The sequence below is a fragment of the Mustela nigripes genome, chromosome 6, assembly GCF_022355385.1.
Source record: "Mustela nigripes isolate SB6536 chromosome 6, MUSNIG.SB6536, whole genome shotgun sequence".
In the NCBI taxonomy this organism is placed as follows: Eukaryota; Metazoa; Chordata; class Mammalia; order Carnivora; family Mustelidae; genus Mustela; species Mustela nigripes.
In genome coordinates, this window is record NC_081562.1 from 101075763 (window position 1) to 101088954 (window position 13192).

Here is a 13192-nt window from a genome sequence, read left to right on the forward strand (position 1 = left end):
CCTTCATCTAACTAGTCTGTGAATGCTAGCCCCGACTCAAGGGCCTGTTTTTGTCCAGGCCAGGACTACATCATTCATACCTTAACGTGGACAGGAAGCATCCGTTCTCTTCTTTCTCCAAACACAGTGGCTGATTTGGCTCAGGTCGAGGTGTTTTTCCAAACTTCCCCGGCGTCTGTCCTTGGCCACCGGATCCAGAGGCTGTGTTCATCAGGTCTGGACTCTTCCCTGGCCTGGACCAGCCTGCTGGGGGACAGCCAGCATTCCCGGTCATCACGTCTGTGTGGAGCCCTCCGTGCAGGGAGGACCAGGGTTGGGGCGAGGGGGGCGTGGGGATCGCAAGGCAGCTCATTATGGCAGCTGTCCGAGGTCTCCCACCAAACTCCTCAAAGCCTTATCGGCTTGGAGGTATTTCTAATACCATTTCCGCTCATTGTTCCCTTGTGGTAATTAACAGGAGGCCAATCCCCTGCTGGGGCAGCTCTCTGCTATTGTGGTGGGAAGGGAGGGGGGTGGGTGGACGTCACAACTTGGCCTTTATCTCCCCCTGGCTGTGGGAGTGCAGCCCCTGGGTCACTTAGCAGCAAGACAGCCCAGAGCTGCTGCAGTCCCTTCAGCCTTGGCTGCCCGGGAGTATGGCCTAGGCGGGCAGCACCTGTTGTGTGACGCTGAGCTTCCCAACGGACCTGGGGATAACTGCACCCCTGCTTGCAGGAAAAGGTCTGATCTTTGGGGGGCAGGGCTGGATCAGTTCAGGGAGGAAGATCAGGACTGGTCCCAGCCCCTAGGAGAGGGGAGGTCCTCTGTTCCGGGGCTAGAAGGGCTTACTGGGAGGGTGACTCAAAGCCAGGGACCATCCAATGGCCTGCTCTCCATTGTCGCTAGGGAGTCCTGTGGCCGCCTCTGTTCACGTCTGACTTTACTGCATGTAACATACGACGAGGCAAGCCTGGAGTGAGTTTTGCGCTTACTTCTGGCTGTGTTCTGGGAGCAGCTTGATGTACCTGAGTGTTGGGAGTTTGTAGAGGGTCACCTGCTCTGAGACCAAGATGTGGCTCTAGCAGACGTCGAAGTGTCCCTCCCGCATATGCATGACAGATTGGACTTGTCTCTCCTGGGTTGGATGAGGCACTGGGCAGGAAAGGTGTCACCCCCAGCAAATCTCTGGTGATAGATTCTGTATCTATTTAATAATGTTTTCAAGAGGAGAGGGGCTGTGAGGGTTTGGGGTGCGCTCTGTGGCCAGAGTCAATGGTCTCTCTCTCTGCGGGGAGGCACACTATGGGGGGCCTTGCCCGGATCTGGGGCTATTGGACTGCTGTCCATTCATCAGCTCATTGCCTGAGTAGCTCCTGGGGGCTGGCACCCTGCCAGGTGCTCAGGGCATCATGCTGGAGATGGACCAGCAAATGTGGTTGTCGAGCATTCTCGACATCTGGGGCCTGTGGTAGGAACAGAAGCATTTAATAGTTCTTCCTCCCCAGGATGCTTTTGGGTGTGGAAGGATGGAGAGGCAGGGGGGATTAGGTGTGTGTTAGCTGCCGGCTGGTGCAGAAGTGCGGGGTAACGAGAGGCCAGGCAGTCCTGGGGGCATATGGACCAGAGGCAGAGCTTTCGTCCTCTGCCTGGGCTCGGGACGGCTGTTTGGAGAAGGGCACCTGGGGTCTGGCTCACAGTGATTGCTACTCTTGGGCCTGGGCTTGGCTGGGAGCTTTTTTAGGGGGGACCAGTGCTCCATGTTCAAGGCAAACAGGGACCAGTGAAGATCAATCTTTTCTCTTGCTTAAAAAAAAAATGTTTTTCCCACTTCGCACATGGACTGTAGTGCATACCAGTGGCTATCTGTGAGGCCAGTGATCAGTGATGATTTCTCCTGCCTCTCTGCAGATGATTCCTGCCAGACTTGCGAGAGTGCTGCTGGCTCTGGCCCTCACCTTGCCAGGTAGGTCTCAAACTGCTTCCATTCTTTACTCCTGTCTCAGTGTCATTTGGAAAAACTCTCTTTGAGGAATCAGCAGGTGTGTCTGGAGCTCACCTGTGTGCCCAGGCCCGTGTTAGGCATGTGTTGGGCCTGCCAGAGTCACTGGTTCATTCCTCTGGCAAAGCTTCTTCAGAGCCCTGAGCCGCTTACCTGTATTCCTCAAGGAGCAGGTGGCTGCAAGTGTCAGTCTGATTGGACAGTTAAGAAGCACAAGGGCCACACAGGACAGTCCTCTGCAGTGGGGTTGCAGGATGGGGAAGAAGGAACTCAAGAATTGGGTAGAGACTGCAGAGGTCATCTAGTTGAACCTCTCAGAGTACAGACAAAAGGACTGATGGTCAGAGAGGAAAAATAAATGCTCCAAAGTCACATAAAGCAGAGATCAGAGGTCGGTTCTCCTAGGTCCCAGGAGACCTCTTTCATTGGATTACACTGTCTTTCTTCCCTTGCTGAGATACTGAGTCTGGGAATGGCAAGAGGGACCATTTTCTGACCTTGACTTGTCCTCACTTAGATCACTCAGGCCAGCAGCATTCAGCCTGCTGCTCACAGTGTAGTCTGGGGGAGAAATGGACATTTTTCGTACCCTCTACAGCTTCCTTCTAGGTGGGTCCTGTGCCAGTGGACCCAGGCAACTAGAAATTTCCTACTGCCCCATCTGACCACACAGACACACAGACACACAGACACACACACACACACACACACACACACACACTGGAAAGGTGGCAGGAGGGTCTCCTGGGAGTTAGCATATGATCCTAGAGGAGCTAAGTCTTCATAGATTCTGTGTGTTGGACACACAGGCTAATTTGTTTCAATGTACACTGTTCAAAATATACCAGTAGATTAATGCATAAAGGTGCTCATTACAATCTACTTATATGTTAAAAATTAAAAAATGCTAAGAACCTAATAGTAGGGGCTTATACTCTATACATTCAGATGCAAAATATAGTCACTATAAATCATGTTTTGCAAGTATACACAATGGTATGGTAAATTCTTTATAATACCTGAAGAAATAGACATGTTATAAACAGTTTGTATAGGATGATCACAAATTCGTAAAAAAATCTCTAATTGTATAAATGTTGTGAAATACAACTGAAAGATAAAACTAAAACCTTGACTCTAATTACTGTTGAATGTTGGTTACAGGTGATTTTACCCTGTTTGTATTTTTCTTCTGTATTCTCCAAATTTTCTCTGATAAGCAGGCATTACATTTTAAATCAGTGAGGAAACATCATTCAAACAAACAGATATCCTGAAAATCTGTTCCTCGAGCATTGCTGTGAGTCCTGGGTCATTCTTGAGGGCCAAACGCAACAACCTGAGTCTTGTTTAGGAAGGAATGTGCTTCCCTAATTTTTATCAGGCACAGCTTCATTTCCACGAGGCTGAAGTGCTTTGGGCTGATGGTCCCAGCTTGCTCACCTGCGGTCTCTCCCTCCAGGGACACTTTGCACGAAAGGGACTGTCGGCAGGTCCCCGCTGGCCCGATGCAGCCTCTTTGGAGACGACTTCATCAGCACCTTTGATGAGAGCATGTACAGTTTTGCAGGAGATTGTAGTTACCTCCTGGCTGGAGATTGCCAGAAACACTCCTTCTCGCTTATCGGTGAGTCTGGGGCACTGAAGGGAGGGGTTCAGTTCAGATGCTAGTTAAGCTCAACCTCAGTGCGGGGTGGGGGATTGCGGGGATAGTCTTATGTAGGTGCCTGAGTTTTGCAGATTCCTGCCGAAGCGTGGATGACAATGGCCTTTCCATGACCAAGATCTTCCCTTAGCTATGTCTCTCTCTCTCTCGGGAGTCTGGTGGGGTGGAGAGAGTCTTCCTGCTTTTCCAGTGGTTTCCTGCATTGCTCTGGGTCCAGGCAGCACTCTGGGAGCTCCAAAACATCAGGAGAAGTGAGCCAGGAGATGCTCTGTAATACCCAGTGCTCCTGGCATACGGAAGGGGCCGTTGCTATGTTCACAGAGGAATTCAGGGTACCTGGCTGATGTTGAGCCCCTCACATGCTCCTGGAGGAGTGCTGGTACTTGGCCCCTGTTAGGTCTGCACCCCACAGCGGCTCTGAGATGTGCATCCGGGTGCAGCCACCCCTGTTTCACACATGAAGAGCCGAGCCCAGGGAGGTGGTATGATCCTGCCAAGGGTTGATGGTTAACAAAAGGTCGAGCTGCATTTGGATCCTGGCTTTGTCAGGATGCAGAAGGTTCCTCAGCACTAGAGAGGGAGCTCTCTGGGCCAGGGGTTGGGGGAGGTGGGGGGAGGGGGGCTGGAGGCAGTGATGGGAGCTTGTGGTTTGGCGACCCTAAGAATGAATCAGGTGTGTGCGATGGGTGAGTGAGAACGCTATAAAACTCACAGGGACGGGGTCCGCAGCCTTGAGGAGATGGCATGGCAATGGACAGACCCACACTGTTAAAGCACAGATTTCATGACATTTGGTAAAGATAGTTAGGAAGGCTTTATTCAAGAGGGACCACTGCCATGGGTTGGGGAGGGGGTTGCAGTAGGGGAGAGACGTGGGGCTTCACACCAAGTATCATAAGGCCAAGTGGGGATTCACAGCCAAAGAGCTGGGTGGGGATGAGGGGATGGAAAATTACCACGGGGAGCACATCAGGGATAACATCTGGCTAAGCTCACTCGACAGGGTTCTTGCTGAAGGCAGGCTGGGTGATAAGACATTGAGGGAGGGGTGTGAGGAGCAGGTCAGATATTGAGGATGGGGGATTTTCGATTAACTGACCCCACAAGATTCTTGCCGAACTGAACTAATCAGACCAAGGACAGAGCCTGAGGTAGGGGCTTACTTGAGAGAAGCCTGATTCAGGTTTGGTCAAGGAGAGATTTGGTCAACACCCAGACCCTTCCCGAGATGCAGGCCCTGGGGCCCTTGGGGCAGTCGCTCCACCAGTCTTCCAGGCTGGATGCAGCCCTTGGTGCTCAGTGCAGGGCAAGATGGTCTGGGAGCTGCGTGGGCTGACAGCCGTCCTAACTGGGAGGCTCCTGCCACCTTCCTGCCCACCCTGCCTCTGCTGGAAAGCCTGTCTCAGTGCGACTTCAGTGGGCTGAGTTTCTCTGGGCCACCACCTTCCCTTCTCCCCTGTGAGCCCCCCCTCCCTAAGGGCAAGGACCGTGTCTCTCTCATCTTTGTCCCCTGGTGTGCGGCTCACTGGGGTCTCTGGCAACACTGAAGGTGGGGGTGGGGTGCGGATTCACACAGCACAGTGCTCTGTTGTACCAAAGAGCTGATTTTGTGAAAAGCATGGCCTGTGAGGAGACTTGGGGGAGAGGTTCCAGTTGGGCAGAGAGGACCAAGAGGACGGGCAGGGGGCTGCATGCAGTGGGGACAGCCTGGGCACAGGGAAGAGGCTGAAAGGCATGTATGTTCCCTCAGTGCTGCCTAGTGGTTAGGTCAATGTGGCCGGCACAGTTGTTCTCAAACAACCTACCTCAGGATCGCTGGGAAGGCTGCTTAGAAACAGGTTGCTGGGTTCCATCGTCAGTGTTTCTGGATCTGTGCCTCTGGAGGGGGCCCTGCAAGGCTCATTTCCCAAGTTCCCAGGTGCTGCTGCGGCTGCTGGTTTGGGGATCAAACTTTGAGAAGCATGGGACTGGGGAGTCGTGGGCGGTGAGGCTGGTCATGGGGTGAGGCTGACATCCGGAGGGGGGGGAGTTTGTGTCCTGATTCAGCAGCACTGAGGAGCTAGTGTAGACGGATTGTGCAGCTGGAAGGATGAAGAGGGAATTGCTACTTAGCCAAAACAGTCCAGGAAGGGAAAAAGGAGGGAGTAGGGGGGTCTTGGCCTCAATAAAAAGGCAGGGGTTGACAAGGACCACAGACATCCCCAGCCACCTGGCAAATGGAGGAAACCATTCTGAACATTGAACTTGGGGACCCCTCTTGCTCCAGAAGCAGCAGCTGCGGAGAGACTTGGGAGAGTAGTTGCAGAGAAAAAGTACCCCTGACCTTCCTTCCCCCGGAGGCTGAAGGCTGAGGACCTCCTCCCTCAGGCAGCCCCAATGTTTATTTTAAGTGGATTTCTCTACCTGAAAAAGCACAGTGCATTGACGGCAACATGGAAGGACCTTGGGGGCGTCCTGCTAAATGAAGTAAGTCCGACAAATACCGGATGATCTCACTTCCATGTGGAGTCTAAAAACGAAAAGAACAAAAAAGCCAAAAACAAACCCAAACTCTTAGAAAAGAGATCAGATGTGTGGTATCAGAGGCAGGTGGTAGGGAGAGGGGGTATTGGAGGCAGGTGGTCACAAAGTACAAACTTCCATGTGTATGACAGAGAAGTCCTAAAGATGGGCTGTACGACTCGGTGACTCTAGCTAACACTGCTATATGGTATGCTTGACAGTTGCTAAGAGAGCAGGGTTAAGGGTTAAGGGTTCTCATCACAAGGCAAAACCCATTTCTCTCTTTTTTGTCTTGCTTCTCAATGAAAAAACCCATAGTGGCCTCTTGTATTTCCATAAGAAACCTAAAAGTTACCAGAGAGAATATCCAAGATTTTTTTTTAAATCCAACTTTTTATTTTAAGCTAATTATTGATTCACATGCAGTTGTAAAAAAAAAAAAAAAAAAGGATAAATACTAATCTGTGTACCCCTTTACCCAGTTTCCCTCTATTAGTAACATTGTACAAAACTATCCACAACTATCCCAATTATGAAATTGACATTGAAACCATCCACTGATCTTTCCATGTGTACTCAGTTGTATGCATCTTAAAAAATCATAGTGGGGTTCTATATAGACCTCCTGCCCAAGAACCCCTCCCTAAGATGACCCTGGGGTGTCAGTCGGAATGGATATTTAGGAGTGATGGGAGAAAGATTCTGAAGGAAGAAAGAGTGACACGCTTTCTGCCATGTGGCCTTGGGCTTCAGGGGATGTTCCAGGTTGGGGGACCCTACGGAGACCCAGGGATTATTGTCTTGACTCCCGGCTGTGGACTCCTTACCCTGGAGATGGATTTGAAACATGTGTAAAGAAATCTTGGGGCCAAGCACAGAGTGCATCTTCTGGGCTCAGGGAGGCCAGCATCATGTTGAACAAGTCCCCGTCCCCCACTGACACCCCACTCCAGACCCCTCCCCGCTCAGGGCTGGCCTCGGAGGCAGGCAGGGGACTCAGACTGTCACGTGTTGCCTCCTCCAGGAAGCCCCCAACCACACTGGCAATATCCAGCCCTGGGCTCATCCACTTGCGGGGTTGTTTTCCATCTCCCAGCATGATGTGGCTCTGCCCCCAGCATGAAAGGGAAGTGTAGAAAGAGCCACAATTGTGGTTAGAAAGCGGCGTGCTTGTCTGGGCGCCCCCCTGTTCACGGTGTGTTCTTAGGGAAGTGCCCTGTGCCCCCGCTGCCCCTTCCTCATCTTTAAGATGGGTACACCATGAGGATTGAGGGAGAGAAATCATTGACCGGTGTGTAGGATTACCCCCATCTTCATGGTTGAAAGCAGCCCCTTAACACAGGGTATCCACTTGTTGGGCACGAACGTGGTGGGGCCATGGGCTGCGGGGCCCTGGGGGCCATCTCTGTCAAGGTCAGGGGAGCATTAGTCCCTCCTCCCCAGCCTATCGCTTGGGTTTGTGCCCAAGGGCTGGCCTTTCTGTCCATCCTTTTCAGGCTTTCAAGGGCCAAGGAGAAAGTGCAGGGCTGTGTTAGGCCTCTCTATTTCAAAGCATTTCAGTGGGACCCCCCCCCACACACACTGTACCCTCCACTGGGTTCTTGTTCTTATAACAACTTGTCAGGGAGCAGTTTTCTGACAGGTAATTGGCCTAAAGCAGTGTACTGGTTCATCACACTTTTTTTTTTTTTTTTTTTTTTAAGATTTTATGTATTTCTTTATTTGAGAGAGTGTCCTTGCATGAGTAGGGGGAGGGGCAGACACCCCGCTGAGTGCTGCTTCCTCGGGAGCCCAGACATGGGGTCAGGCATGCTTGGACATGGCAGTTCCAGTTTCCACATGCATGCCCGTATCCCCTCCCACACACCTCTGCCCCATTGTTCTCCAATGACATCCTGTTTCCTTGCTTCCAAACCACAAATTCCCATTCCTCTCGAGTGCCTGTGGACCTTGTTCATATCCTGGGTAAAGTGTTTATGTCTGAGCGTGAAGGACCACCTGGTGCAAAGGGCGGGGGACCCTGTCCTCAATCCTGGCTCTTGGTCAGGCCGGTCCAGCAGGCTGGAGCTATGGGGCTCCTGGCCCACTGGAACAGGGACGAGGGAGCGAGGCCCCTGGAGTCCAGGAGACCCCTGCTCAGAGAGACTGCTCTTCCTCCGGCAGGCTGAGGGATCCGGTTCCCATGCCTGCCCAGAGAGAGCCGTAGACTGACAACCCACCCTGTATGGAGTCATTTAACCCCGGGTGAGCCTTAGTTTCCATATCAGTAAATGGCGCTATTAGACTGGACCCCCATTTCTCAGGGTTTGGAAGACGATCACCTACATGAGAATCACAGGAGTGGAGGTGGGTGTCTGTTAGAAATGCATACTAGTGAGTTTCACATTCTAAGGTCCAGGAAAGCACCCCGATCTGACGGATTCCAGCTGCCAGCTTGCTCCCCAGCAGACTTCCCGCTCCAACATGGGGTGGGAGGCCCTTGTTCCCTCACAGAGCCGCCTCGGTCACGGAGTTCAAGAGGCCAGGTGAGAGACAGAGCCATGGGGGAGGACGTCCCTGGTTTGCTCTGGCCCCTTGCAGGGGAGGCCCAGCCCATCTTCTCCCCGTGGCCATAGGAAGTTGGCCCCGCTGTGCGTCTGTGGAGTGTGGGAGTCCCCCCTGGGCTCACTGGCAATTTTTAACGGCTCATCTTCCTCATAGCTGCGCATTGGGATTCTCTCCTGAGTTCTGCAGGGAGGGAAGGAAGCAGGTAAAGATAGGGCTAATTGGGAGTTATGTGAATCCAGAGTGCTGAGTGGTTATGTGAATCCAGAGTGCCGAGATGTCCCGTTAGGCAGCTTTGTGTTTGGAAAGGCGATTTAGCCTTGGAGTCAGAAAACCTGTGGATGGGCTCTGCCTAACGTTAACAGCATAAACCAGTGATTCTCAACCTGGGTGATTGTCTCCCAGGGGACATTTGGCAGTATCTGGAGACATTTTGGATTGTCACAACTTGGGGATGGATACTACTGGCATCGAGGGGGTGGGGGGTCAGGGGTCCTGCTAACTACCCTAGGATACGCTAGAAGGCCCCCACGACAAAGAAGTGTCTGGGGACAGCTGAGTGGTTCAGTGGGTTAAGCGTCTGCCTTTGGCTCAGGTCATGATCCCAGGGTTCTGGGATCGAGCCCCACATGGGGCTTCCCACGCAGCGGGGAGTCTATTTCTCCCTCTCCTTCTACCCCTCTTTGCATTGCTCATGCTCAGTCTCTCTCTCCTCCTCAAATAAATAAAAAGATCTTAAAAAAAAAAAAAAAAAAGGAAGGGCTTGATCCCAAATGTCAGTATTGCTGGTGTGGACAAACCATGTTGTAAACTCAGGCATCGTCTTCTCTACCTATGAAGTGGAATCAGTCTAGATCAGTGTTTTTCAAACCAAGTCATAACGTATGGATTTAAAAGTAATGGGTGTAACCAGCATTTAAAGAAATTATATGGAAGAGAACAGAAAACTTTAGAAGGTGTCAGAGTGCATGGCACATGGGAAGGGTAAGTGACAGGAAGTATGTGAGTGTGTGTATATAGCCTCATGAAGTCAACTGTGTTTTTACTCTGCTTTTGGGCAAAAACATCTTAAAGCCACCTGTTTAGACCATCCCCAAGATGGTGTTTTTCTTTCTCTCTCTCTTTCTCCCTTTTTAAGATTTTTATTCTTAAGTAAACTCTACACCCAACATGGGGCTTGAACCCACAACTTTGAGATCAAGAGTCATGACCGAGCCAGCCAGGTGCCCCCATAGCGTGTTTTTCTGTACTGAAGTCTTCAGGACACACTTTCAAAAATCTCCTGGCTGCCCCCCACCCCTGCTTTGGGTGTGGAGTGATCTGCTCCTCAGATGTTCAGTGTCAGAAATCCCACAGACTCCTCGAAGTTCAGCCTCACTGAGTGTCCCAATCCCCGCTCTCCCTGGGTCCCCGGACAAGTGAAGACCTGGGCAGCCAGCTCCACCTCTCCTGACAGGGCACTCAATGCCTCACCACGTCTCCGCTCAGCAGGTGTTCCCTGCCTTCCCAATGCCTACCAGCCCTCCAGCAACACGCTCCCTGGCAGCCTTGTTCTCCGGAGCCCTTTTGAATCCCCATGAGAGGGCGGGAGATTCTACAGGGAGAGGCACTCAGGGATTCCTGTCCTTTCCAGGAACGAGATGCCTTTGGCTCAGGGGCAACATGCTGGTTGAATTACTCAGTGAGGCAGAGGCAAGACCACCCATCTATCTGCTCTGTGACACTGGGCATGATGGCAAGGGAAGTCGCACTGATGGGGAGACAGTTTCTGTGGTCATACAGGACCCAGAGCCCCCGACTTCTTGGGGTCATCATCCACCCTTTCCCACAGGCATGTGGTGAATGGAGTTGTGACTGGGTGGGCTAACTCCAGAACAGGCCCAGGAAGGGAGCTGCAAAGGCCCAGGGGCACGGAAGGCTCTGGGGAGGGATTGCCAACGGGAGGTGGTCACCAGGCTGTTCCATTTGCTTGTTTTTTCAAGATTTTACTGCAGAAATGTCCAACTATTTAGAAATGTTAAAAGAATAAGACAGCAAGGGGCACCTGGGTGGCTCAGTCATTATGTGTCTCACTTCCACTGGGGTCATGATCCCCAGGTCCTGGGATCAAGCTCTGTACTGGGTTCCCTGCTCAGCGGAGAGCCTGCCTCTCACTCTCCCACTCCCCCTGCTTGTGTTGCTGGTCTTGCTGTCTCTCTTTCTGTCAAATAAATAAATAATCTTAAAAAAAGAAAAATAACACTCATATACCCAGCACTCAGATTCTACCATTTACATTTAACTCTTATTTGTCCAATCACCTATCTCTGCGGTTGTGTTTATTTTTCTTTGCCTAATTTCTTGCTGTCAGAAGGTTTGCTTAACTGTTTATAAAGATTTGCTTGCTGTAATACTGTTCTAAGTGAAAATGCAGAGCAGGCAATCTCCTCAGGCAAACAGGACAAAAACCCCTTTAATGTGGCTAGCATCTCATTTTCCTCCTGACTGTGTCGGTCTGGAGCTCTGCAGACTGTGGTTTGTGGGCTGCGGCTGGTCTGGGGGCTTTTCCTGGGGGCCCCTGAGCTGCTAAGAATGGATCATCTAGGAATCTAGTCTTAGAATGGGCCAGTTATTTCCCTGTGACCCCCTCACTGAAATCTCACCGGAAGCGACTGTATTTTCCGGTTGGTGCGTGTGGGTGTGTGTGCGCACGCGCGCCACAGCTCATCGCTGTCCTCCAGCGGCTCCATCCAGCTCAGGCCTCAGCTGGGAACTCCTCCTCTCTGAGGTCAGTGGCCCAAACCATGGCAGCAGTACCTCATGCTAGCAAACCTTCACGTCTCCTGCACTTAGTTCCACAGACATTCTTTTTTTTTTTTTTTTAAAGGTTTTATTAATTTATTTGAGAGAGAGAGCAAGAGCAGGAGCAGGTGAGGGAGGTAGTGTAGAGGGAGAAGCAGACTCCCTGCTGAGCAAAGGCCCTACACCGGACTTGATCCCAAGACACTGGGATCATGACTAGAGCTGAAGGCAGCTGCTTAACCAACTGAGCCACCCAGGCATCTCAGTTCCACACACATTCTTGCCTCTTCTTTTGCTGAGCGGCTGGAGGCCGCACTCTTCTAGGAGAGGGACTGTTTCCTCATTTCCAAGGTTAACTTCTTCGCCTGGGTCCTTTGCCCTATTTCTGCAGGTTCCCTCAGACACTGAACCCCATCTTCGACCCCCTTTTCTCCAGCATCTTCCATCTCTATGTGCACTGCTGCCCTTTCTCATTCCTATTTTCAGCAACTTCCCAGTCTCCAAGGCTGGAGACTCCGCCTCCACGTTGTCCCTTCTGGCTCCTTCACCTCCGTGGCCAGTTGGTAATCTTCGAAGACCGCCAGTTCTCAGGGCCTCGTGGTGGGATTAGTCTCCATGGTGCTGGGGTCACTGGGGTTCCTGCTTGTTCTCCTGCTCTCAGGTCACTGCCCCCACCCTGTCCTCTGGGTTGACCCCTCACAACGGAACCCTTGTCTCATGTGTTCGCCTAGTCACACATCTCTCGTGGCAGTATCGATCATTTATCGCCTCCTTCCTGAGATTCCCACGAGGAGTGAGGCACTTTGCCAGCAGGAGTTCTAAATGTCTCCCAGAGCATCACATTCAATAAACTTAGACAGAACTCATGAATCTCTCTCTTTTTTTTTTAAGATTATTTATTTATTTGTCAGAGACAGGGAGATCCCAAGCAGGGGGAGCAGCAGAGGGAGAGAGAGAAGCAGACTCCCTGCTGAGCAGGGAGCCTGATGCGGAACTCAATCCCAGGACCCTGGGATCATGAGTTGAGCCAAAGGCAGACAAGAGGCAGCCGAAAGCAAGAGGCAGGGCTGGATGAGAGCTCCATGTTCCGACTCCCACTGAGCTGCCCCAGTGTCCCATGAGTTTCCATTTAAAACAAAGAGCCCAGGGATTCTGATTTGGGTTGTCCTAAGAGAACAATTTATATAACTCTATTCTAGGGTATCTGTTACAGATAACTCACAATGTGGCTTTTATTTGCCTCCTTACAGTATAGTCAATTACTTCCTGCTTCTTTTACTTAGATGATAAGCTCCCAGGGACACCTGGTTGGCTCAGTTGGCTAAGTGTCTGCTTCGGCTCAGGTCATGATCCAGGGTCCTGAGATCAAGCCCCTCATCGGGGCTCCTGCTCTGTGGGGAGTCAGCTTCTCCCACTGCCTGCCATTCCCCCTGCTTGTACACTCCCTCTTTCTCTGTCAAATAGATGGATAAAATCTAAAAAAAAAAAAGATTGTAAGCACCAGAAGGGGTCATGCTTTTATGGTTTTCTTTTGAGAAGAAGAAACTATTGGCGGGCTATATATCCAGAAGGCATTCAATAAATATTTTTAGATGAATAGAAAATGAGTGAGTAAATGGTATTTTGGGGAAGATTTTATTGCCCATTTAAGTCCTTACATGGTGGGGAAAGTTTTCCATGGAGATGAGATTTTCTGATGTACATAAGATGATTAGAAATAA

The 13192-nt window shown here is 51.2% G+C and overlaps 1 protein-coding gene across 1 annotated transcript in view; it reads left to right on the forward strand.

Annotated features, from left to right (window-relative positions):
• Nucleotides 1-560: 560 nt before the first annotated feature.
• VWF (von Willebrand factor) overlaps nucleotides 561-13192 on the forward strand; it is a 133899-nt gene continuing 121267 nt past the window's right edge. Inside the window, exons 1-3 of the mRNA XM_059403765.1 lie at nucleotides 561-720; nucleotides 1888-1942; nucleotides 3441-3605. Of these exons, the coding sequence (XP_059259748.1) occupies nucleotides 1888-1942; nucleotides 3441-3605 (220 nt within the window). The 5' untranslated portion in view covers nucleotides 561-720. The remainder of the gene's footprint in view (nucleotides 721-1887; nucleotides 1943-3440; nucleotides 3606-13192) is intronic.